Here is a 26,457-nt window from a genome sequence, read left to right as displayed (position 1 = left end):
ATCCATCCATCCTTCTATCCCTCCATCCATCAATCCATACATCCATTTATTCTTCCATCTATCATTCCATCCATTCATCCTTCTATCCCTCCATCCATCCATTCATCCATCTATCCTCCTATCCATCCATCTATCATTCCATCCATCCATCCTTCTATCCCTCCATCCATCTATCATTCCATCCATCCATCCTTCTATCCCTCCATCCATCCATCCATCCATCCATCCTTCTATTCCTCCATCCATCCATTCATCCATCCTTCTATTCCTCCATCCATCAATCAATACATCCATCTATCATTCCATCCATTCATCCTTCTATCCCTCCATCCATCCATTCATCCATCTATCCGTCCATCCATGCATTTCAAACAAAAGTGTTAAACTTAAATCTGTTTAGTCGTCATAAATTTACAAAACACGTTGAAAGTTGTGCAAAAGACGAACAAGAACACACTTTAAAAAATTATCTGCGTTGTCACAAGCTCCATCGGATCAAAATACTTCCCAAACCTCCACACAGAACAGATAAATATGTGCACAAAGAATGCCTGAATAGTAACAAACATCATTTAGGCCCTGCTGATGTTGGTGTGGATTCAAGAACTTTTTAATTATTCACATGTGAACTGGATCCACGTGACCCCGGCAGCCATGCTTTCATCGCCAACTTGATATTTTCTGGAGAACTTTTTTTTTTTCCACAAACAGCCACCAGAATCTAAAAAGGACAAGTCAGGCTATACTGCTTACTCTATTAGAATAAACTGTAAACATAAAACCTAGATCATTCTGAGGCAAAGTTATAAAAATGTAAACACTGGTAGAATAACAGTAACATGAGCAGCTTCTATGTGCTCACAAATATGTTTTCCATCACGGCAAATGCTCGATTGAAGCCATTACAGCAGAATCTGACTCTGTTGGAGAGCTCATTGTTTTACATTCTTCCAAACTTGTACATTACTCAGCAGAGGGCTTAAAAATCTGATTTGCCTGCAGCTGATCCCAGATGTTGGTGGGGCAGCCGGGGACAATGCTACTACCTCCCAAGTATCTCTGCTCATCTGCAACACTTGTTAACTCACAGATGCAGCAGAACAGATTCCCTTTAACGAGGAAGGTGGAGTTAACAGGAGAAAAGATTTTTCTCAAGACGTCTCCATCTTCTACTGCTTACCCATAGTCAAGTCACAAAGACAATGGATCTAGTAGAGAAATCCAGACCTCCCTCTCTCCAGCTCCTCCTGACCCCAAGGTGGTCCCAGACCAGAGAGAATATATAATCCCCCCAGAGAGTTCTGGGTCTGCCCCGGGGTCTCGTCCTAGTAGGACATACCTAAGTCCTCCAACCGATGACTGACTGAAGCAATGCCCTCTTTAGTGAGGACGAGGCCTCAATCCGTTAATCCATCTCCTGCTCCATCCTACCATCACTCGGGAACAAGACACCAAGGTCCCTGAACTTCTCCACCTGTGACAGACTCCCCAGACATGGATGGACATTCCACTTGTTTCCATTTTTCCTCCACAAAATTGCCACTTTAACGTGATGGAGGGGTTTGAGTACCCCACTAATCCAGGGGCCATTTGCTGTCTGGGGCATAACTCACCATTGGGTCTGTGTCCGAAGAGTTAACACCAAACGTTAACCTCATTTTCAAAGTAATTGTAAGAAGTGTAATGGTATTCAGTGTTTCTCCTAGGTTACTTGCCTTGGCAGGGCGCTCGTCTCTTCTGTGATTTTTGTTGTCGGGGGGGTGGGGGTGGGGTGAAGGAAATGGCTCAGCACGAGGGAGACAGAGCGCTACCTCTGTAGCTTTTTAGCTAGTGCGTCTGTATTGTGCGCCGCTAGCTTGGCGCTACATCAGTGCCAGCCAGCAAAGACAGTACGATAAGCAGGGCGCAAGGTTCTGTTGACAAGGCGGGGCGTCCTCCTTGTATAATGGTAGGGGAAACACTGGGTATTTGTTGGTAATTGCATTGGTAAACAGTACTTGTACTCTATTTGAAAAAATGAGATACTGGGGCATCACTAATAAAAATAAATGTATGTTTGATGACCAGCTGAGTTCAAGAAGTTTTTTTTATTACAACTTTTTGCAGAGTGACGTCTTGTCAGGAAGTGAGAGACACTGGTGTGTGGTTACCATGGTGACCCTAATGGCCACTGGCGGCAGCTTTTTAGATTCTTGTTTAAACATCAAAACATAAACAATCTGTCAGATTATTGTAAAAATTATTTCCAGAGTTCTGTTGAACTTTAGAGAAGAGAACTGATGGATGTCAGACTTTTAGGCATTGCTCAAAATGTCATCAGAAATGTTCCAGAAATGATGCAGAAGTTCTGTTTTGGCCACGTTAAAAAGTTTACCTTCTTAGAAAATGTCTCATGGGAACACAATGCAGAGGGTCAAAACTCTGCCCACAAAAAGAGAATGTAAATTACAGCTCTTCTGTCTGAGGAGCAGTCATTTATCTCTTCTTGTCATGAAGTGGTGCAGCGGTCGCAGCAGGACCTTCTCACAACACCAAACATGACAGCAGTATATATTTTTGACAGACAGCTCGGGTCTTTTGTCCGATAGAAGGCGGCTTTTTGAAACTCGGGCCTCTCCCTGACAAATGGCTCTCTCCGTCTCTTTCGTGGTGTTTTGGAGTCGAGCTCGGACAACGTCGGACCTTAACACGAACGTCTGCGGTTCAGAACGGGTCACTGTTAGACAGCAGACTTGGAGACGTGTCTGCTGTGTCCACCTTCAACACTTCCTGCCAAATATCGCCTGTGAGAACCCTTTCCCCCACCGTCTCAGCCCAGGCCTCAAAAATGTGACAAAATGCTGCTGGGTAGTTTGTCCCGTTCTATGATTATGGGCTTTTTGATATTCTCACATCCTACCTAAATCCTTCTTTCTTCCTGAAAACTGAACTGAAACTCTCGGTCAAAGTATTTTAAATTGTCGTCAAGCCTCTAAATGTGGACTCCTTGTGAAAAGAACAACAAGAGTATGTAAAGCACATTCAGTGCCCATCAACAAACTGCAGCCATCTATAGGAACGGCCCAGACAGGACCTTGTATAATCTTTGACCTTGATTTGTGACCTTGACCTTAGAGCTCGGGTGATTAAAATATTACAAGACATGGCGTCTAGTGGTCCTACAAATGTGCATCACGTTTTGTTAAATCTTGAGTGTATCAGAAGTTATGGCCCAGGACAAGAGAAAGTTTATAATACCATTCACTATACTATAATATGTCCGTCTTTTGACAAGCATATAAAAACAAAAATGGGATCCTAATTAGTAGTTTCACTTGTTGGGCCAAAATTTTCCACAAACCAAAGTAAAAATGATCACCTGCCACCAAAAGATGGAAGTAGTGTCTGTTAAGAAAAGATCTCATGAGCCACTTTATGAATTTAAAGTGTCAGAGTAACCGCTTTATGTACGTCTACAACTTTAGGAGTCAACCTGATTCAAGATGTCCGTCTCAGCCAATTGACCTTAAAAACGCAAAAACGTCTACAACTCAGCCAATTTTATAAATATTTGGGTAAAAGTTGGTGTGGTAGTACCTTAGACTCATCCCAAAACCAACTTCTGAGCTCTCGTATATCGTGTAAGATTTGAGTGTGTGGTAGTACATGAGTCATCCACAACACGTACTCCGGTGTGACTTTCAAGGTTTCACACACCAAAGTTAGTCATGGAGTTCCCCAGGGTTCAGTGCTTGGACAATACTCTTTACTTTATATATGCTTTCATTAGGTAAAGCTATTAAACAGCATGGGATAAATTTTCCTTGTTATGATGATGATACTCATGAAACCCAAAGAATCCAATCAGTTACTTAAGCATGTCTTAAAGACATAAAACTTGGATAACCCTTAATCCTGTTAAAAGGGAGTTTTTCCTTTCCACTGTCTCCTTTGTGCTTTATCAGGACAGGAGTCTGCAACAAAATGAAGATTCAACGAGTCTGCTGGCTTCCTTACTTAGATAGAGAACTTTTACTAATTGGATTTTGTATGTACGTGAATGTTTTTGTACAGCACCCTGAAACAACTACTGTGGTAATTTGGCACTACTGTATATAAATAAACCGAATTAAACTGAATACTCTGTGTATGACTTTCAAGGTTTCAAGTCTAAATCTCTGGCATGAAAGCCAGTAGGTGATGTGCATTCCTTCAATGAATGCATTTATAATGTCTTAGATTAGAAGTAAAAAAAAATATATAAATATAACATCTCCAAATTAGTAAAAATCCTGAAAATAAATGCACTAACAAATTGTTTTTTTTCCCAAAGTGAAGTGTCTCCGTGTTCAACACAAATCCCACCGAAGTCTGAGCTCGGTCAAAAATACCCATCGTCACATGGTGAGTCCAAGAATGAAGCCGAACCACCCTCAGACCAGGACAGCTCGGCCAGAGCTACTCGAGGAAACATATATTTAAGTGGGAAACCATGTGATTTGGCTACACGTCCTTTTTCAACTGCACATTAACTGGCCTCTGTGGAATAACAAGTTAACCTTTTATCTGGATACAACAAGCTCCACCGCCATGTTCAAATAAACACAGGATGCTATTCAATACAAACCGCTCAAAAGACTTTTGTGGAATAAAAAAACTCAAGGAAAATTTAAACAACACCCATTATTGTACAGGCTAAAAACTCCAGATTGTATAGGTTAACACACCACATAGAAAAACACAGAAACAAAAAGGTTTGTTGACATTTCTAAATACTCTCTTTAGAGTCAAACTCAACATATCAATGCACTGACGAGGATTTTTACACCAAACTCAGACCTCAACAGGTACAATAGGTTCAATGGTGCCCAAAGTTGGATTAGGGGCCCTAATGTGGGTCACCCAACACCAAGTAGGGGTCTTTCTTCCGATGATGGAATAATGGCTGATTTATACAATTTTCATCTTTTTAATTGTGACAATTGTTTTATCTCAGCTTTGGCAAAACGCACTTTTCCATTCGGCTGTTCCGTCTTTAGGAGTCTTCACTGCGAATCTTCCTCCTCCATCTCACTCTGTCCTCACTCCAACTACCTCCATGTCCTCTAACTGCATCCATATGTGTCCTCTGTCTTTTTCCTGGCAGCTGCATTTATAACATCCTTCTACCAATGTACCCACTGTCCCTCCTCTGGACATGTCCAAACCACTGTCCCTCCTCTGGACATGTCCAAACCATCTCAGTCTGGCCTCTCTAACTTTGTCAGTCCTTCAACCTGTGCTGTACCTCTGTTGGTCTTGTTCCTAATCTTCTCCATCCTAGTCTCTTCTAAAGAGACCTCTCATTTCTGATACTTCCAGTTCTGTCTCCTGTCTTTTTGTCCATGTCTCTGTCTCCAGACCATACAACATAGCTGGTTTTACCACTGTCTTGTGAACTTTCCTCTGACCTTTGCTGACACCCTTTTGTCACCAATCACTCCTGAAACTTTTCTCCATCCACTCCATCCTACCTGGACTCTCTTCTTCACCACACTCCCCATGTTCCTGGACAGTGGACCCCAAGTCCTTGAAGTCCTGCACCTTTGTGACCTCTGCTCCTTGTAGCCTCACTGTTCCACCTCCTCCCTCTCATTCACACACATGGACTCTGTCTTACTACGGCTGACTTTCATTCCTATTCATTCAAGTGCATACCTCCACCTCTCCAAGTTCTCTTCCACCTGTTCCTGTTCTCATCACAGATCACAATGTCATCTGCAAACATTGTAGCCCACGGAGACTCCTGCCTGACCATTTTGTGGCAAAAATACACAATTGTGGAAAAATTTAAGTACAATTTCAATAATGAAGATCATCTTAAGACCTCCAATTGGTGTTTCATGACCCACAGTGGGATCCGGATTCCAATTTCAAAAACCAACGTTTCAGTGCTGTAGTACAGTGGATGTTACGACGCTATGTTGGCATTTGTGTAATTTATAGTTATTAGCATTTTTTGTATATTTACAGAAACAGTAGTTGGTGTCACACAAGTAATGGTGACCGTTTTGACCTTTATGGGTCAAAAGATAAAAAGTTGGGGAACCGCTGCTAGGGCAGCACGGTGGCGCAACTGGTAGAGCTGCTGCCTCTCAGCGAGCAGGTCCTTGGTTCAAACCCCGGTCCAGGGGCCTTTCTGGGTGGAGTTTGCATGTTCTCTCCGTGCATGCGTGGGTTTCCTCCGGGTACTCCGGTTTCCTCCCACAGACCAAAAAACATGCATGTTAGGCTGATTGGTAACTCTAAATTGTCCCTAGGTGTGAGTGAGAGACTGAATGTTTGTTTGTGTCGTTTGTCTCTATGTGGCCCTGTGATGGATTTGCGACCCATCCAGGGTGTACCCCGCCCCTCGCACAGTGATTGCTGGACATGGGCACCAGCGACCCCCGTGACCCAAAATGGAATAAGCGGGTAAAGATAATGGATGGATGGATGGATGGAACCGCTGCTAAAGATGATGTTACAAAAAAAATTAAGAGCATAAAGAACCGATCTGATGCTTCGGCTGCAGACGTACCGGAGTCTGTGGCTGTGATCAGCAGGACGTATTTCCCCAGAGCCTCTCGGTCCAGAGTCTGAGTCAGACTGAGCTGACCGCTGGAGGACAAGGTGAACGCTCCCTCGTCATTCCCTCCACTGAGCATGTAGTTCAGCTGTCCATTCGCACTATGGTCATCGTCTCTGGCAATAACCTGCAAACACAATCACGTTTGACAATAAAATAACTATGTTCCAGTAAGATTGGGGTTACAGTAAGACCCTAACTGTATCACTTTTTACAAACACTCTTCGTGTTTCCAGTTTAGACTTTTCTTCAAGGTGAAGCCATTGTTCCCTAGAAGTCATTCAGGTTTTATTCCTACTGTAACTCCACGTTGTTGGATTAAATCGTCTTTACCTCCCTTACAAACAGCCCAGAACAATGCAGCTCATCTATTGACTGAAACAAGTGTTCACTTTTATTAGATTATACAGTTTTTGTTTCTATTATGGCCACAATTATAATGCCTAAAATGTTAAGATGATAGAAATAAAGTTTCAAATAAAGTTTCAAAATATCCAACTATGCATACTTGAAGTGACTTTTTGATTACATGTGAGGGAGAAAATGGAATTTTATGACTACAAATGACAGATTTACTCAGTCTGACACAATGTTTGGTTTCCATAATGCTGGTTTGGTTGAGGTGGTAGCTTTTAGTTGGCACACTTAACCTCATAAATCAAGTTGAAGATATTCGGACAAATAACTTCTCCCTGTTTCATTCAGAGCACAATAAACAATCATAAAAGTTACTTTCCATCACTTTACCTGATATTACATGTAAACAACCTCCTTGTGTTTCGCACTGTGTCCAGAACTGGTCTGTGTCAAACAAAGAAACTTTACAGGTCAACGTGTTGAACACATGCTGACAAGTAATCTCTGGAGGAGAACCCTGGACCAACCCAGTCCATTTAAAACAACCGAGCTGCACACTTTCAGTTTTATCCTTATTTTTTTGCTCCTGTCACAGATGTTAGTTGAGACCTTTACACCAAGTCTAACAACATTCTTTGTTGGATCATTCTAGTGAAGCATAGAAGGATGGATTTTAGGGTTGATCAGCAGCATCATGAAGGTTTTACTGAGGCAGAGATGAGCATTATTTCTTTATTTTATCCAGTCAGACTTCTCCCAAAAACTCTACAGAAATGTCAACACGAGTCCGGCAGAGGTTCCCAAAGTTGATGTCGGGACTCTTTTTTTTTTTTGGGTCACAAAACTTTCATCTAAGGGTCCTGAGATGATCTCCAGAAAGTTTAAAAATAAATGCTCTTTAGCACATTTTTAAATCAATTGTTATAAAAGATGAAAACGATAGTCAAAAATGAGAAATAATATGTGTTTAAAGAAAAAAAGCACAATGACACACATAGTTTACTTTTTAGCAAAGTTCGTGTCGTTAAACCAAAGCTGAAAAGTTTGGGAGCCATTGGTCTAGACCAGCGGTCCCTGATTCTGGTCCTGGAGTCCAGTCCTCCTATCCTGCATGTTTTAGTTCCTGCTCTTCAGCAGGTCCTCAAGTTCTGCAGAAACCTGTTAATACCCCATTGATTCACACCAGGCGTGTTAAAGCAGAGAACTAGTTAAAGATAGTGGCCCTTCAAGGACCAGGATTGAAGACCACCGGTCCAGACCAGTGATTTCCAAACTTTTCATCTTCTGACCCACAAAATAACGTCAGCATGGACTCATGACCCTGACTGTCACTGGTTAAAGTGTACAGACATCGCTAATAAGTCAGTTAAACATGAATACAACAAAAGTACAAACAGCCTCATTCATTTTATTTTCACCCACTTCAGACTTTGGGTTTTTATTTTTTTATTTTTTTACATTTTCTTTAATAAAATGCCATTAGGAGTCGATTCCAAGTTTTATTTTCTTTCTGGAAGTCATCTCAGGACCCCTCATTTGGTATTTCACGTCTCACTGTGGGGTCCCAACCCCAACTTTGAAAACGATTGGTCTAGACTGCAGCCAGGATTAAAGACATAATTTAAATAGCTTTTTTTTTTAAAGTATAAAATCCATAAATCTGATTTTGACTCTCTTTCTTGCCGTGTACGGTCCAGTCAGACAGGGTAGCCCAGCAGAGCCCTTTTGTGTTTGGACCATTTCCCCTCACATAGCTGTACACTCATTTCCTCTTAAGTTACACAAGCGAGGGAAAATTGGACCGCTTTGCTACTGAAACTGAGCTTTTCTTCTGTATTTTTTATTTTCGGCTCATTTAGTCATCAAGGCGGCTACAACGTTAATGTGGCAGTTCAGCCGAGTTTCATATTTCGGTGAAATCCTATAAAGCCCTTAATTGAGCAGAGCAAATTACTGCCATTTATCATTTTTTTATCATTTCTGTCAGGTATTTGTCATTATAGCAAAACAGGACCATGGCGTTCAGTGTTTGGGTGCAGTTGTACCACTTGCATACCTGCACTTATTAAGTTAGTGTTGCTACAAATTCACTTAAGGCATTAGCTTGTTTAAGATCTTTAAACTGTCATTCAAGGAAAGTTTCCGTCTGAAAGAAAAGACTGACCTGCAGAATGTTTAGTGGGAGGTTCTCCAGGTTCTCCTGAACGTTGATGGTGTAAGGAGAGAGCTCGAACACCGGTGAGCAGTCGTTAACATCCAATAAAACGACGTTGACGGTTGCGCGGTCCACTCTCGGGCTGCTTCCTCGATCTGTTGCCTGGACAATCAGCGAATAAGAAGAATGTGTCTCACGATTGAGTTGTCTGGCGACAGAGATCATCCCTGTGACTGAATCGATCCGGAAGTCATTGTTGATGTTGCCCTCAGAGATGGAGAAGCGGATCTGCCCGTTGGTGCCGTCATCGGCATCGCTGGCAAACACTTGGATGACATCGGTGCCGGTCAGGATGTTCTCCTCAATCTCAATGTCGTAGATGTTCTGAGAGAAACTTGGCGTGTTGTCGTTGACATCCAGTACCATCATGATCACGTCCATGGTCGAGGAGAGTGGGGGCTCACCTTTATCTGTAGCTACAACTGTGAGGGTGTAGTTGGAAAGTTCTTCTCGGTCAAGTTCCCCGACCAACCTGATGTGTCCATCTATTGTGCTGATGCTGAACTTGTGACTAAAAGGTCCTCTTAAGGAGTATTCCACGTAGCTGTTGGGGCCGCTGTCGGCATCTGAGGCCTGGGCGGTGAAGACGATCGTGTCCACCGGCGTGTTCTCCTGGATGTAGGCCATCCTCTGGGAGGTAAACGTTGGAGCGCAGTCGTTGACATCCAGGAGAATGATGGACACCTGGGAAGTGCTGGTGAAACGAGTGATGGGAGGCGGGGCCAGGTCATTGACTGTTATCACAAGATTGTAGAAGGACTGAGTCTCCCGGTCCAGAGCCTTCTTAGTTTTTAGAATACCTTCCTTGGAGATGGCAAAGTGGCTATGGGGGTCACCAGATGTAATTTTGTAGAAGAGTTGAGCATTTGGTCCTGAAAAACATGTCAGAAATGAAACTTTTAGCATTTTTAAAATTTAAATCATACAACAGACGTTCCCTAAAAGGAATGCTTCGACTCTGAGAATTTATTCAGACCTTGAACCCAGAACAATAAAAAAACAAGATAACTAAAACAAACCATGGAGGCCAAATGCTGATATTTCTTTTGTTCTTTATATAATTTTATGTGTCCTTGAGTTACGCTTCTACTGATTATCGGCTTCCATTTCCACAAATTGTACATGTCCAAAACCTTCTCAACTCGTCCTCCAACAGGACAATCCATTCAAGCAGCATGATGGATTGCTATCAAAAAAAGAGACCACTGCAAACCACTTCCTGAACTGATAATGCCTTTTGTGTTGGGGAAACCCCCAAGATCCCAACACTTATTGAAATAACACAAGTTGACGGTGACGGAGTGGATGGGTGCATCTAACCTCTGGTTGAATGGAACTGGAGGTTCAAATGAGCATCAGCTGAGCGTCCGTAATTCAACTTAACGAGGTATTCGAGTGGAAAGCATTAACACTGTCTCACACTCCGCTGCGTATTTACAGTCAAGTAATCTCTTATCAAGAGCCAGAGTGCTGACCCCAGCTACATTTAGGCTACGCTATGCAAAGACAAAGTCCCAGGGTCGCGGGTCGAAGCTTAAGGAAGTGCTCACGATGACAGCGTTTCATTGTGACGAAGGAAAACCGCCGCTTCGTGTCTGAGAGGGCGTCAGAATCATGTGGATGGAGGGGAGAGGAACCAGACTGAGAACGAGGCAGCGTGTTTCCCAGGAATGTGGGTCATGATAACCACATTAAGCCTGGGCGAAGCAGTAATTACAGCAGGGGAAACCGTTCAAATACCACACCGTCACAAATCTCACCACCTGAAACACAGCCATAACTCGAGCCAGTTAATCACACAGTGAAGACGTTGCATTTCATCACGTCTTTCATGCACGCCTCAAAAGAAATACGAAAAATAAGATGCAGGCTTGAGAGCTTCTGTGGAACCAGCTGTCACAACAAAGTGACGGGACTTCGTTAAATTAATCTCCTCTGGCGAGCTCGCACTTGATTTACGAACCTGAAGAGTACTTTACAGCTTTAAACGTGAGATGCCGAGCTGTTTTCTTTAAATAAAGCGACATGTTTGGGACATTTTCAAGATCCATCATTTAAACTCTGCTCTCAGATTTTAAAAACCGCTTCAAGGACCAATCCCAGGACACGACTTTTGCACAAATGACAGATATATCCAAATTTAGAAATCTGACGGGAGACCACTAAAGTTGGTGTGTCTCTTTTTCTTGCGACCTTACAGTAAATATGTCACGTTCAGAAATAAACATTTTCTTGACCTTTTGAAGGCAGTTTTCAGATTTACCATCGTCAGTGTCAGAGGCGACCACAGTGAGGATGCTGGACCCGGAGGACAGACTCTCAGACACCGATGCGCTGTAGACGGTGGTGTCGAACACCGGCGGGTTGTCGTTCACATCCAATACGTTGAAATACACCCGAACCGTGCTGGCCTGCCCGCCTCCATCCCGAGCCTTTGCCGTCAGAATATAGTACTGCTGAGTCTCGTAGTCCAACGGGCGCGTCACGTTGAAGACCCCCGTGACGGGGTTGAGGAGGAAGGTCCCGTCTTCGTCGTCTTCCTCCAGCAAGTAGGTGACCTCTCCGTTCACCCCCGAGTCCGAGTCGCTGGCTAGGATCGCCGCCACGATGGAGCCTGATGACACACAGGCGAGACATTCGTTAGAAAATGACCGCAGGGGAGTTATTACAGAGGTTTTTAAGACGAGTGAGTCGTCAATTTTTCCACAACTATACCTTGCGTTCCAAATCAAAACATGGCCGCTGTTGAAACTGTCGATGTGTGTATAAAACAGCTCATTAGGCATTTTATTGGTACTAAAACAGATTATATTTTGACTGCATAATAACTAGACATTCTTGTCTGCTTATTAAACTTTTCTTGTTGTGATTTCAGTGCCGAGTGTCCCGTGAGGTTCGCCAGACAGCTGCGAGTGTTGTAAATCCTGCAGGTTGGTGACTGACTTCCAAATAAACCAAATATCAGTTTTTGTCCATCGGACCTGCTAAACTCTCGGTTTTACGACTTTAGAAATGGCAGAGATTTGGAAAGCTCCGTACAGATTTCTTGAGCTGTTGTTTTTTGTCGCAGTTTCATGTTTCAGATCAGCAAACAACTGTAAAGTTTAAAGATAACGAGAAAATATAAAAAGCAGGTTTTAATTGGACAAACACTGTACCAACCGATAAGGCACGGTTCGAAAAAGCAATTGCCCCAAAATCTAATTATTGGTCGTTTCCATTGGAGGCAACGACTGTAATCAAGCGTTTGTGAAAACTGACCAAGTGAGTTCAAGGTTAAGAAACGATGGCCAGACATAACTTGTAACTGTACGCTCCATTAGGTGACCTCACCTGGCGCCATGTCTTCAGGGATGTCGAAGGAATATGTCAGCCGGGAGAACTTGGGCGAGTGGTCGTTAACGTCTTTGACGGTGATGTTAAGCCTCATGTCAGACGACTGTTTGCCATCGTCCGCTCGCACCAGGAGGGAATATTTGGAGCGCCGCTCCCTGTCCAGCTTCTTGGTGGCGATCAGGTCGCCGGACTCGGGGTCAATGCGGAAGCTGTCGTCCGCCCCGCTCAGGATGGTGTAGGTCACGAGGGCGTTTGGACCCTGAGGTGAAAGACAGAAGAACCAAAGACTGAGTCACTGATGAAAATGCTCAGACAGCAAAACAAATCAAAGTTTCAATAAAAAGTCTCTCAGAGCGGAAAAGAAGTCCAAGAGTTCACTGTACTTTCATAAACTTTGTTGTGTCAAAGCTGACGCAGCTTTGACACAAGGCCACGAGATAGTAAAAACTATATATAAATATATATATATATATATATATATATATACACATAAATTGTAATTACCTTAAAATAAGTGGTCAATTTTTAAAAATACTGAAATGCAGAGGTTTTTTTTAACTAAACACTTTTAAAGAGTTAAAATAAAACGTTTACATTAAAATTTGGTATTTTATTTTCAGGCTGAAATAGCTCTTAATTAAAGACAAACTAGTTTATTGTGGTTTTTAAAAAAATACTAAAAACTGTATTTTTTAGCAATAAGGTGGATTTTTCTCTCAAGGAACATAAATGGTCATAAAGTTAAAGGACAAAACGAGCGAGAACTCTGGAATCCAAATGAAGCCAACGTTCGGCTGTTTTACAGAATAAAAGAAACCTAAAGAGACAAACTGAGTGGCGTTATCTTCTAAATCCCAGGCGTCATCTTTGAACTTTTAGCGGTGGTAGTTTTCCCCGGACAGAACGAACTCCACGGCACACGTGACGGCTTTGGAACCAGAGACGATGGAACGTGATCCGTCTCGTGAATGAGCTCGATGATGGAACCTGACGTTTATATTTGTGTCGGGACAATGAGGGATCAGATGAACCGTCTCTCTCTGTGGCTTCTGCTTAAAAAAAAAATTAAAAAGCTAAAGCAACATCAAAAAGCTTCGGCTGTTGGGAGAAATAAAGCCGAGGTTTAGGTTACAAAGACGATTTTAGCCTCGCTCTGTGCTCCTGTGAAGCTTTTTGATCCAACAGATCAATGGAAAAGCTTAGAGACAGAAGTGATGCATTAAGTTGAATTATTTTAACCAACATTTTCCTCTAGATCCCCTTTTAATGGGGACTTTACTTTGACTACTCCGTTTTATCCAACTGATTCTGTTGGTGACAAACTGCGAACAGCGTTTACAAAAGTCTCAAAAAGTCTCAAAATGTTTGCGAGGGTTCTCAATATACTCACGCACGTCGCAGGAACCAAACATTTGCTCAAGATTTAATTTTGTTAAATGATCTTAAAACAGTTGCACGCTCTTCGTGGTTATCTGGAACCGTTCTCAGTTTTGTCTCCTCGGGTCTGAAAGTACGAGGAACAAATCGGATCCATACCTGGTGTTTCTCAACGTGCACGTTTTATCTGCCTCGTACGTCGGTGAGGTCGGACTCCAACCAAGTATCGATAATAACCAACGTCGGGCACAAACGCGTAGGTGTTAGTCTCGTTAGTCATCTGAACGCTCAACAGCTCCAGAACCGATCCACACACGCCAACACGGTAACGTGTAGCATCCGCACTGCCGTCTGTAAACCGCGCGCTGCGTGTGACGTCACGTCGTCTTCTGCGGGTCGCTTCAGAACCGTAGACTGTTCACACTGTAGAACGGGTCGCATTTATAATTAAAACATGAACGACTTAAAAAAATAATGAAAAAAAAAAAGACCTCCGTGTTTAACCACCGACAGCCTCGTGCCAAGTTTTACCGAAAATGAAGCCTTGTTTTTGCTTACTGGATCCGGTTCTACTGGTCGTCACAAAATTCTGAACTCGAGTTTTGTTAAAGTTTAGACGTTTTTCTTATTATTTTATTTAGTTAAAATAATGCAATAAAACAAATATTTTGTTCATTTAATAAAAACTAAGGATTGCTTTATTTATTTATTTATTTAAGAAAAGCGCTTCAGGATTTAATCTTAAAATAGTAATTTATTTTTTTATATTTTGATTTCAGGCTGAAACAGTTCAACACGACAGACTGGAGCATCGTGAACACTTAATAAATAAATAAATAAATAAATAAGTAAATAAATAGTATTTTAAAGCATGTGTTCCATTTTTCCCCTGAGATACATTTAAAGTTAAAGTTGAAGGACTTCTGGGTTAAAATCAGCTTCCCAGTAAGTTTACCGCAATAAGAACATTTTACTTCTTTAAATTTACTGAAACACTTTATAAATCGGTCTGTTTGATATTTGGCTGACGAGCTTTTTAAAAGCGCCTGAAAAGGCCCGAGTCGGACCCGTTCGGAACTTCATAACGTCAGTCTGTAAAAGTTTCTTCCCGCCGCCGGACGAGCGAGGAGCAAAAACAATAAAAACTTTACGTGGAGCAGATCTTCTGGTTTTGAAGAGTTTGGCTTGATGTGACGAAAGATAAAAGTTTCCTCCAAAAACAAACCGAACGTTCTGGTCTCCACAGTTTTTCACTTTTATGGGCTTTCAGCAGAAGCTTCAGCTGAGTCAGTATCTTCAGTTCATGACTTCTTCTTATCTGTTTTTTTATTTTTGTCTTCTCGACCTCTCCTTTTATTGCATTGCCAGACTCTGAGATCCAGTAAAAAAAAAAAAAGGAGCAAAGTTTCTGCTCGTCTGTGGGGCCTGCTGCAGATCTGGCGGTCCCATCAGCCACCCGGGGTTGGACAATTAATTTTCTGGTACGGGTCGAAGGGAAGGTGGACAGCGCCGAGGTCGACACAACGCAACGCTGCTCGGCCTCTTGATCCTGACCCAACATTTGGACTCCCGGCTCTCCAAAGGTCAGACGGCCGTCAGCTCTGGGCAGGAAGTCGGGGTCCAATTAGGAGGTGTCGTTTTGCGGCGCCGAGCGAGTGGAGCAGAAGGAAACTCATTTAGAGGATGAGTGGTTTTTTGGAGCGCGGAGAGTCAGCGGGGACAGATGGTCTGCTGTTCGAAACGGACCCATCAGAACTCTGGGACAACCAGAAGCTCGGAGACAAAGTATTTAACAGCCGAAAACACAAGGTGCTGAAGGAAAGTAAACCTGCAACCCATCCGTGCCGAAGGCCCGCAGTCCTCCTCTCAGTCAGCGTTTCCTCCTTTTGTTGCATTTTTTTCTAATTTAGTTTTTTTTTTTTCTCACACGTGATGCAAAGTTCGAGTTCTGACAAAGAAGGACAAAATAAACTGAACCTGAAGTGAGAAACTTTCTAAGACCGCCTAAAGTCCGTGAGACGAAGATGTCAAACTCCTGCAGCGCAGCTTCTTCGTGCTATTTAACAATGTAACGTTGAACGTTCAGCTCCATTGAAGATACGACTTAATTTTTATTACCTTTCTGTCAAATTTAGTTTTTAGATACAGGTTTTTGCTGCATTTAGCTTATAGTGACATTTTAGCTAGTTGTATTTAATATGTTGCTTATATTAGCTTTCAGGTAAAGGTTTGAGAAATTGAGCTTTAAACGATTTTTTACCATAATAAGCTCTTACAGTTTTGATAATTGTAACTTTTGCCAGTTTTGCTTGTTTTACCATTTAGCTACATATTTGCTAAATTTAGCAATTACCAAATGTTTTGTCAAATGTAGCAATTGGCTACAGTTTTGCTAGTTTTATCTTTTAGCTATAGTTTTGATCATTTCAGCTTTTAAGCCAAGAGTTTTGCAGCATTTAATTCTTAGTTACAGTTTTGGTTAAAGTAACGTTTCACATTATGGAGCAAACTTCCTCAGAACTTCTGGTTCCTGAAGAGTTTCCTTGACTTCCTTGTCCTAACGGCAGCGCTGCTGTCCAAGATTTAAAGTCGATATTCAGAGAGAGGTGAGGAGGAGGACTAACTGTGGCAACCCCTGAGGAGGGAAAAGCTGAATTCTGATAAAAACAATTTCTTTGTTCGACTTTCTCATATTCAGAGTGAAGAGAAAGAAGTGAAGCAACAGATGTGCCTTAAAAAATGTTCAAATTAAATCTGAGTTGATCTGGCTTCTTTCTAATCTCGCTCACTCTTCAGCTTTTCCACTCATCATTTGTGTCCTCCAGCTCGGATGAGGAACCACAGACCTTTGAGGCCCTGCGTTTCACTCGCTTCGGGATTTATTCGTCCACATCCGAGCTAAAGCAGATAAAGATGGAGGCTTCGGCTAATTGAGAGCGATGCTGATGATGTAAAGTTAACTACAGGGACCACGGAGGGACAATCAGAGCAGGCTGCCTGGCGTCTGCGGTCATCTCCGATAACATCAACAGAAACAAGACAGAAGGATGATTAGGTGGACGATCGGATCCTGAGGAAGAAAAATACTTCGGCTGGTATGAAGGAGTGAAGTAGCTATAGCCTTGTTTTGTCTGCTCCAAGGACACAACTTAAATAAGATGTCTAATGTTTCTGAGTGAAACTTAGAAATTAGCAGAGACATTGAGAGCTGAGGGACTTGGCTGAAAAAGGCTAAAGGGAGCTGAAACTGAGTAAAGCTAAAAGAAACAGAATGCTAGCTAAAAAAAAAGTGCTGGCTAAAACCCAAACTAGAAAATGCTTAAGCAGCAAAATGCGAACTAGATGTTATTAAATCATGAACTAAGAGCTAAATAACATCAAATAGCTACACTGAAACTAAAAATAGCAAAACTAGAGCAAGAATTTAACAGCAAGGAAATGATAACCGGAAGCTAAAAGTAGCAAAGCATAGCTAAAAGCAGCTAAAAACTAGCTGAAAGTGGCAAATCATTAACTATAAGTAGCAAACGGCTTTCTAAAAGTTCAAAGTATCAAAAATCTAGAGTAGACAAATGCTAAAAGTAGTAGTATGCTAAATAATAAATAGTAAAGCACTAACTAAAAGCTAACTAAAAGCCAAAAGTAGGAAAAAAGAAGGTAAACTTTAAAATTAGCAAAAAAAAGTTAAAAGCTAAAAATAGCATATGATGACAAAAATCGAGGACGAGTTCAGAGAAAGTACTGTGTAATTCTATGGAGAAAAATTATTTTAAATGAAAAATATAAAAAAAAAAAAAAAAAAAAAAAAAGATTTACTAAAACAAAGTCATAACGTCCATCTCCTGAACGAGCTGAACGTTTTGATGCATGAATCACTAAAACGGCACGAACTCTGCTGAACTTACAACTTTGCAAAATCAGTGCGCAAAAATTAAAACAGTGAAATCATTCACGCAAATAAATCACAACAAATTACTGTCAGAAATATTTAAATGTTGTGGCATCTTTTAAAGCCAAATATAGACATGTCACAAAAACTTAAGTATCATTAACAAAGAGTGAAATAACAGTTTGTTTGTTTTTGTGTGCGACTCTGACTTTTACTTTGAAAAAACCGTCAACACGTTACCTGCATACCTGTTCAGGAGCATGATGTATGCTCCCTGTAATAAGTCATGGGTTTGCAAAGTCTCCTGGCATGAATTCATAATTGTTTGAAATGGCTTTCTGCCCTTTGGGGTGTAATTTTAAAATTAAAATGGTCAAATAATAAAAGTCAAGTTTTGACTCGGCTCCAGTTTCGAACCGATAGCTGCTTTGGCTCCAACGTTCTAAGAATGAAAACTCAAAGCTTATTTTAATTCAAATGACTCTCAGGATTTCTGTCCTAAAAGCGGCTGACTGGAAAACGGGCGAAGATAATTACAAAACCAGTCAAACAATCAACCACTTGGAAGGCTGACCTCATCAGCATCTGTGGCTGTTAGCTGCATTATCTTGACGCCGTCTCCGACGTTCTCCTCGATGGTCATATCGAGGATATTGTTGGGAAACACAGGCGGGTTGTCGTTGACGTCCTGCAGAGTGATCTCCACCTGCAGAAGAAGAAGCAGAGTTTCCATTAAAGCCATGCCAGACTGTTACAACCCAGCTGCTACAGCCGACTCGTTAGATTTCAGAAGCAGATACACGAGATGCACGTCAACTTCACAATGGCTGGAGGGGAAAAACTTTCAAACTGTATAGTGCAACCACAAAACAAAAACCAACTTAACAGAGTATTCATCAAAAACTCAGGAAAATTATTTACTGTATAGGACTTAAACTGACTTGGATATAAAAGTTTGAGAAAACAAGATTATCCAAGAACCAGAAAACAGACCTGAGCTAACGTAGCTAAAGCTAGCTAGCTTGATAGCCTTAGCTTTGGATTTAGATTTTAGATTTCTTTTTAATATATTATTTAGTAGTAGAACATACCTACTGTTATAAATAAAAAATAATAAGGATTCAATTAAACATGTGTTTAAAGTCAAACAAAATGCAACAATTCATTAACTTAAATATTTTGTTTATACCGACAAAACAAAAAAAAAGTTTAAAAGGTCATGAATTACACATGGATACTCTTAACTGAATTTTCACACTTGTTTTTTTTTAACCCACACTGAGATATTTTAAAATGTTTAATTTTGGAGTTTGAAATGATGAAGCAAATCAAAATTATAAAAAGTATCATCAGAAACAAAAGCTAATGCTAAAACTGGAAAACGTACAGCCTAGCTTGTATGCTAAGACATTAGTTAATGCTAATTAGTTAGCTTAGATTTTGAGACTTTAGTTATTGATATTATTATTTATAAATTAACTTAAATGCTAAAACATCAGCTAATGCTACATAGTTAGCTTAGATTTTTAGACTTTAGTTATTGTTAATACTACAACTTAAAAGCTAAAACATTAGCTAACCCTACTTGTAGCCTAGCTTATGTGCTGAGACATTAGTGGTATCTAACTGTGGAAGAGAAAGTATTAAAATGACAACATTCACTTGTCTCAGTTACTGCTAGCAGTTGTGTAATAGCAAGGTGAACTTTCATACAGTCATTTATAAAGAGAGCGGTCACTGGCGCTCACTGACGTTACACAGTTTACAAATTAACTTTATTTTTTTATAGAATTGTGCAGAGTGTAACTCTGGAGCAAACTAACTGCAGTTTAGGAAGTTTCACTTTCAAGTCTCACAAACCAAAATAAACAGACATTAAAGAAGACCACAAGGCCCCGTATGGATAAACTTTGTCCTGTGTAGAGAGTGACTTGCTCGGATAATTATAATTTTTTACAGATGCTCAAGTGGTGAGAGTAAAACTTGTGAATAGGTCAATTGTTTACATACAGTATGCAATTTAAATTTAATCAAAGTGTCATGTTCATTTCAGTGGATAACGTGTGGAGCCAGCTTGAAGGCTTTTGTGACCACATTTGGAGACCCTCCGACTGCCAACAGTCACTTATTTGGTTGTACTTTTCTTTTGTATTGAGTTAAGCTTTTAGAAATCAAACAATGAAAACTCTAACACTTTGTCCTGCAGTAAAATTCCAGACAATAGCGCACATTCTTCTTTACAGTAAACGTTTTGTGTGAGCCTTTTTTGTTTTAGATGGCACAACTGTTGGAAAACGACGTGTTTGTAAAATAAATTAATTTTTGCAGTTACTTTTTGGTCTTTTCTTATGTTTCAGATTATCTACCTCACTGGTTCTCAAAGTTGGGGTTGGGACCTCAATATGTGTCACAAAACACCAAAGGTGGGTCCTGATATAATCTCCAGTTTTTTTAAATGGTTGATTGGGCGGCACAGTGTATTAGTGGTTGCCTCACAGCAAGGAAATCTTGAGTTCAAGCTCCAGGTTGGGCCAGGGGTATATCTGTGTGGAGTTTTGTACAGTACCCTGACATGACTTCTGCTGTGACTTGGTGCTAAATAAAAAAATTGAATTGGGTTTTCATGTTCTCCTTGTAGGTTTTCTACAGATACTCCAGTTTTCTCTGGGTACTTTGTTTTTGCTGGGTACTACAGTTTTCTCTGGCTACTCCGGTTTTCCGTGGGTACTCTGGTTTACTCTGGGTACTCTCGTTATCCGTGGGTACTCTCGTTTTCCGTGGGTACTCTCGTTTTCCGTGGGTACTCTCGTTTTCCGTGGGTACTCTCGTTTTCCGTGGGTACTCCGGTTTTCTGTGGGTACTCCGGTTTTCTGTGGGTACTCCGGTTTTCTCCAACAGTCCAAAAACATGCGTGTTTAGCCTGCCTACAGACCCAGGCCTCCCTTAACAAACAGATATGTGATCTCAGTGGGATTTGACTGGTTAATTAAAAGTTAATAAGTGTTACAAAAATGATACTGTGCATTTTAGAACTGTGTACGTTATTATTCCTGGCAGATTTGGTAAATTTAAACAGGCAGTAGATCTTTGTCACTATGGGTCATTGACAGAAGCAAATGTCTACCCAGTTAAGAAACATTTAAATATTTAGCATAATGTACAAATAAAATTCAGTCAACCTAAAAAAACAAAAGTATGGTCTGAATTTTTTTAAAGTCCATCAAACTAGCTCATTGCTGTATTTCCAACGACATATTGTAAGGCTGTCAGAAAGCAGCTAAATAATAATGAGTATCCAGTTGTCCGAGGGAAAGTGGAAACCGTGGAGACGGTGAGAGTGAGACACTTATGGTTTCAGTTCCAAGTGTAGCGTGGCAATATTACATTTCCAGTTGTATCCCACAACTTAAAACTCCCATCCTCTTCACCCAGTCCACCAGCCCAAATATCCATTTCAAAGCCAGTAAACACAGCTTGCTTTTGAATCATAAGACATTTTGCAGCACATTCTCTGTTTATTGCTTCTATAAATATGGAAAAGCCTTGTTTAGATTTTCCAGTGATGGGATCGCCATTATTGTTGACAGTGATTATTCTAATTCTTGTGTTAGGCATCACGAGATGCCAGCGCCTCGGTTTCACAACCTCCTGTAACAAGTTATAACGTTAAAGGCCTAGTGTTCCTTAAAGGGACGTGTACTGCCCTTCCATGCCAGAGTTTTAACTCAAGATAGCCACAGGAGTCGTATCTTACAAGATATGCTAAAACTTGGTGTACTGCATTGCGTATTTTGAGTAAGTTATAACCATCTATCCATTATCTTTCACCCGCTTCTTCCATGTTGGGTCACGGGGGTTGCCGGTACCCATGTCCAGCAATCACTGTGCGAGGGGCGGGGTACACCCTGGACAGGTCGCAAGTCCATCACAGGTAAGTTATAACCATGTTTTTTTTTTTTTGTTGGCTAAGGTATATTAACTGTAGCAGTCATCTTTTTTTTAGTCATTCAAGCTTTATTTACACAGGCTAGGCTCATTGAGCCACGAGGATTCATTTACAAGTGGGACCTGTTCCAGACAGAACAAATAAAGTATAGACAACGACAAAAGTAAACAATGACGACAATAAACTACAGTAAAAATGCAGTTACAGTAAGAGTAGTGGGTCATGAGTGTGTTGTAGGTGTACCTCCAGTGGTCATCCCTTGAACGTTTGTTTTATGGTTCCTTATATGCTAACAAACAGGGTTGACAAAAAAAAAAATTGCCAAAGTTTTAGGCAAACATACTGTGTTCAGAGTAAGTTTAGAGGAATAGGTAGCAGCAGTCAGTATCTGAAACTGATAGTTAAAACAGTATTTTTACATTTATTAGGTCAGTTCTGACGATTTGGCCAACGCCATCGATAAACACAAACACGCACAGAGAAGCGAGGGAAAATATTGCCTTCACTTTTATGAGTGCAACAATAACAAATGGGAACGAGCAGCTGTCAAGAACCTAAAATAGGGGCTGCTTTTTGAAGCAACAAGACTTTCCTATTGGGCACAGATGAGGCAAGACAATGGGCCATCAAGGCCAAATGACCGCTGAGGTCAAAGGTCACACACAGGCGTCTATTCTTACAGTGCTTCTGACAGGAAGTCAACCGTCACGTTCCACAAATCTGCTTCGAAAGCACCAGAAGCAGGAAACCCTTAATACCAGCCGCTATCCGGTTATTCTTTTGGAGTCAGTTCAGTCCATCTCATTAAAGACGACCCAGAATCAAAAGGTTTGGGGGTAGAAATGGTGTCACCGTCTAACTGGATGCTTCAACTGTTTGTTGTTCTCACACCAGAGACGTCAGACCATGGTGGCAATTACGGCAAATCACTTCAGTCAATTCACCGATGGGCTGGACGATGGTGGTGTCCACTTATTAAACCCTCTATGAGTCGGTCCATCAGCATGAAGTGAAATAATTAGACAGGAGATCATTCGTAAGCGGGTCACAATGACAGCGGATCTCTGACTCAACTCGTGTCCGAGCCGAGGGACCGGGGCAAAGTCAACAATGAATATTCATCTCCCGCCCCGTGTGTCCCCTTGATGTGTAAATAATGCAAGGCCCACTTCTGAGGAGGGAACTAATTAGGGTAGAAGTGCAGCTTTTTTATTTTGGTTTAAATTCCAGTTTGTGCTACCCAGGCTCTCACGGGACGGTAAAAATATCAAAGTGGTTTGGTGAAAAATTCATCAGAAGGAAAGGAAGTGAGGTCAGGAGGCTGGGGGGGGGGGGGGGGTTGTTTCGCAGCTAACCCAGATGCTGCGGCCCAGGCAGGTGAAACACATTAGCTTACAAGCTAAAAGGTTGAGTTTCATCAACTACTGTTTCAGGTTGCAGGTGCTGCTAACTGGCTGCCAGGGTTTTATTATTTATGGGGAGGGATGAATGATTCACACGTGGAGCGCCGACAATTACGAGACCGTGAGTGATGGGAGATATTTATCCAGCGGGACGAGACTCGAGCCGAGATGGGATGAATTCAACCTCCTGGGGCTCGTGTGCAGGAAAGGCATGAGATGATTTAGATGTCTGAGCTCAGATTATGTAACCGAGAGCCTCTGTGGTTCATAAAAATTTAAATTTAAAGGTTTGTTTTACCCAAATTACAAAAAGACAAATTTACCTTTGAACTACTGACCTTTGAACTCACAGCTGTGAGGATTTTACTTTAAGTGGATCGTACGGTTTCTAATTGTCATCTAATGTCATTTCCTGTGAAAAGACAGCGTGAATTCTTACTGGTGGATTTCTACTGAAAGATGCTGAAGATGAAACCAGCTGAAATGTTTCATTACTAAACTGGTAATACGAGTTTAATTAAAACAGCTGACATTTGTTGACAGGAGGAAAATAAAATCCGAAAGCAGAAGAAAAAGTGCAGAAAGGAGTAGAATAAGCAGAAATAGGCAGAGAGGCTGAATAGATTACAAAAATGCAGAAATTAGCAAAACAAAAACAAAGCAGCTGAAAAGGTAAAAAAAACTAAAAGTAGCAAAAAAAAAACTACAAGGAGCAGAAAAAGATTAAGTTATTCGGAGCTATCTGAAAAGGTGGAAAAAGAGCTCAAATTAGCAGAAAAAAAGCTGAGTTTAACAGATAAACGCTGAAATTCGCATAAAAAGCTGAAATTTGGAAAAAAGAAACTTAAAGGGGCAGAAAAAAATGCAAAAACAAAATAAAATGAGCCGAAAGAAGCTGAAATGAGCTAAAAGAAGCTGAACTGAGCAGTCAACGGGTTTAAAGAGCACTAAGGGTTTGAAGGATGTGAAGAGAGCTCAATTCATTTTCAACAATAAAAACATGGCTGAAAAAGCCAAATATTTCTAAAAGTAAAAGACGCACAATGAAAAATTCACAGCAGGAATGTCCTGAATGAGCCGAACGTTTTGAAACATGGACTGTTGAAAAATAACAAAAAATGCTGAATGAGCTGCGCGGCACAACGTGTACAGAAGAAAAACTGATCACGGAGATGATTTATAAACATTCACACTTAAAAAGTAGCTTTTCTTCATGAAACATTGGCTTTAACTCAGTTTAAAAGCTTTAAAGACATTACGCTAACATTTGGTGTGGTGCTAGCTGAAACCCAGCTTATCTCAAATTACTTTTCTCTGTCTGTTAGCAAAATATCTCATGAACCAGTGGGTGAATTTCAATGAAAACTTCAGGAAGATACAAATGTGCAAATTTGTTGAGCTCAACCCAATCCAAGATGGCTGCCAGAACTAACTGCCCTTAGAAAACACAAAAGTGACTGTACCTCAAACAGATGTACAAACATGTAGCTAAAGCTTGGTGTGGTATGAGTTGAGCATCTTCCTCATAACGGACTTTGAGAGCAACATCTTTGTTCAAAATGTTGGCAGAAACTGTTGGGTGACCCCTTGTTTGTCTGTTAGTAAAATATCTCCTACACTACTTGATGTTTTTAAATGAAAGTCCCATAAAGTAATATTTTGGTGTTCAACTACAACTGATTAACAAATCAAGATGGCTGCCACAGCTAATTAGCTTTAGGTTCCACATCTTAGTGAGTTTTAAAGATGATGCATTAAACTTGGGTGTGGTAGTAGCTGAGAGTCGCCCACAAGATGTGCTCCGATATAACGCCACAGATACGAACAAAAACCTTCCTCTAATGAAGACGATAAAACTCTGGTCTGAAAATGATTTCAGGCCATGAGCATTTCTTAAAGAACGCTGGGTGTTTATTTTTGGGTGTTTTATTGAAATACAGCAACTGCTTCATGAGATATTTTACTAACAGAGAAACAAACGCCAACAACTTGCAAATACACGGTTGCCATCAACACGTTTTATTTGGTAAAAGCCTCGGTTTTCTACTCAACAGAAATAAAAATGGACAGGAAATTAGACACTTAAAAGTCTAAAAAGATGAAGTCGCAGAGATTTACTGGACTGAAGACATCAAAGCTCAGACAGACGACTTCAAGAGTATCATGGCTCAGAGAAGTTCCACAAAATGTAATTTCCACGGTGAGACGGGACCAGGGGTCCAGCTGCGGCTGAAGGTAAAAGAATCACCTGCATCCATAAAACCAAGCAAACCACATTCTCCGTGACTCAAAGGCAGCGCAGGTTCTCACGTGTTTCCTGCCTGAAAATACCTGCCAAGTCCAGAGAGACAAACGGACGGTGCCACGCAGGCCACATGTCTCCTGTTAGAAGCTTCAGTTGTTTTAAATAACCAGTGGAAAACGTGATGAACGAGGCGAGCGATGGTTTGCATTAAGGACGAGTAACACGGTGCACGCTTGCTCCACCGAACGCCAACAGCCTGCGAGTGAAGTCGGCATCGTTTGCACTAAAGTCGTCGTCTAACCCGACGGAAAAACCTGCGACCTTCGAGCGCAGCTGATGCAACAGTTGGACTGTAAATGCTGAGATCATCGCATCATAAAAAACGCCATACGCCAACACGCCATCCCAAAATGATTAAACATCTCATTAGCTGCCGTTGACGACTCGAGGTCGGGGGGCGACGACTTCCAGCGCTCGTTATGCTCGGCCTCTTGGACCGAACGACTTGACGTTGCATCATCTGTTTCTCACTGATGCGTATGAGCCCGAGTCGGCCCGATGTTCTAAAAACCCAAAATACAACAAACACATCATTATTGAGCCAGAGAAAATGCTCAAATGTTTGAGTGACAATTTAAAAAGAAAAAAGATTTTTGGAACATTACAAATGAATCTCAGAACTTTCCTGAAGGGTCTAATCCAGTCCAAGGTCCAATTTGTTCATGGTGACACAAAGGTGGTCTACGGTTACATCGCTCCAGTGTCTCAGTGGAAGAGACGGAGCAGAACAGAAGCAGACCAGCAACAGTCGGTGTCTCCAAACTGATGGATTTGAATAGTGAATGTTTGTAGTTTTGAACAGGGAGTGAAAGTAAACCTAAATGTTTCTGGAGCAAGATGTTCAAGTGGGTAGAATTTACCCTGAGTAGAAGAACAGAGTGAGTTTTTTTGTTTGAGATGGCACAGAGCGACAGATCCTGGTGAGAAGACGGAGCATATCTATTAGCAGGTGCAGTGGTGGAGCCAGGGGGTGGCCACCATAGATACATTTTTGGCCATATATATATATATATATATATATATATATATATATATATATATAT

General features: G+C 41.2%; 1 protein-coding gene across 1 annotated transcript in view; it reads right to left on the bottom strand.

Annotated features, from left to right (window-relative positions):
- Positions 1-18,502, bottom strand: part of LOC119408633 (protocadherin Fat 4) — a 53,422-nt gene extending 34,920 nt beyond the window's left edge. Inside the window, exons 1-5 of the mRNA XM_037675477.1 lie at positions 18,335-18,502; positions 12,492-12,753; positions 11,422-11,772; positions 9,108-10,030; positions 6,539-6,713 (exon numbers count right to left, since the gene is read on the bottom strand). Coding sequence (XP_037531405.1) covers positions 6,539-6,713; positions 9,108-10,030; positions 11,422-11,772; positions 12,492-12,753; positions 18,335-18,502 — 1,879 coding nt within the window. The remainder of the gene's footprint in view (positions 1-6,538; positions 6,714-9,107; positions 10,031-11,421; positions 11,773-12,491; positions 12,754-18,334) is intronic.
- Between the last annotated feature and the right edge of the window lie 7,955 nt (positions 18,503-26,457).

The sequence above is a fragment of the Nematolebias whitei genome, chromosome 4, assembly GCF_014905685.2.
Source record: "Nematolebias whitei isolate Nwh7 chromosome 4, NemWhi1, whole genome shotgun sequence".
In the NCBI taxonomy this organism is placed as follows: Eukaryota; Metazoa; Chordata; class Actinopteri; order Cyprinodontiformes; family Rivulidae; genus Nematolebias; species Nematolebias whitei.
Note: the sequence above shows the minus strand (reverse complement) of the source record. Positions and strands in the feature narration are given on the sequence as shown.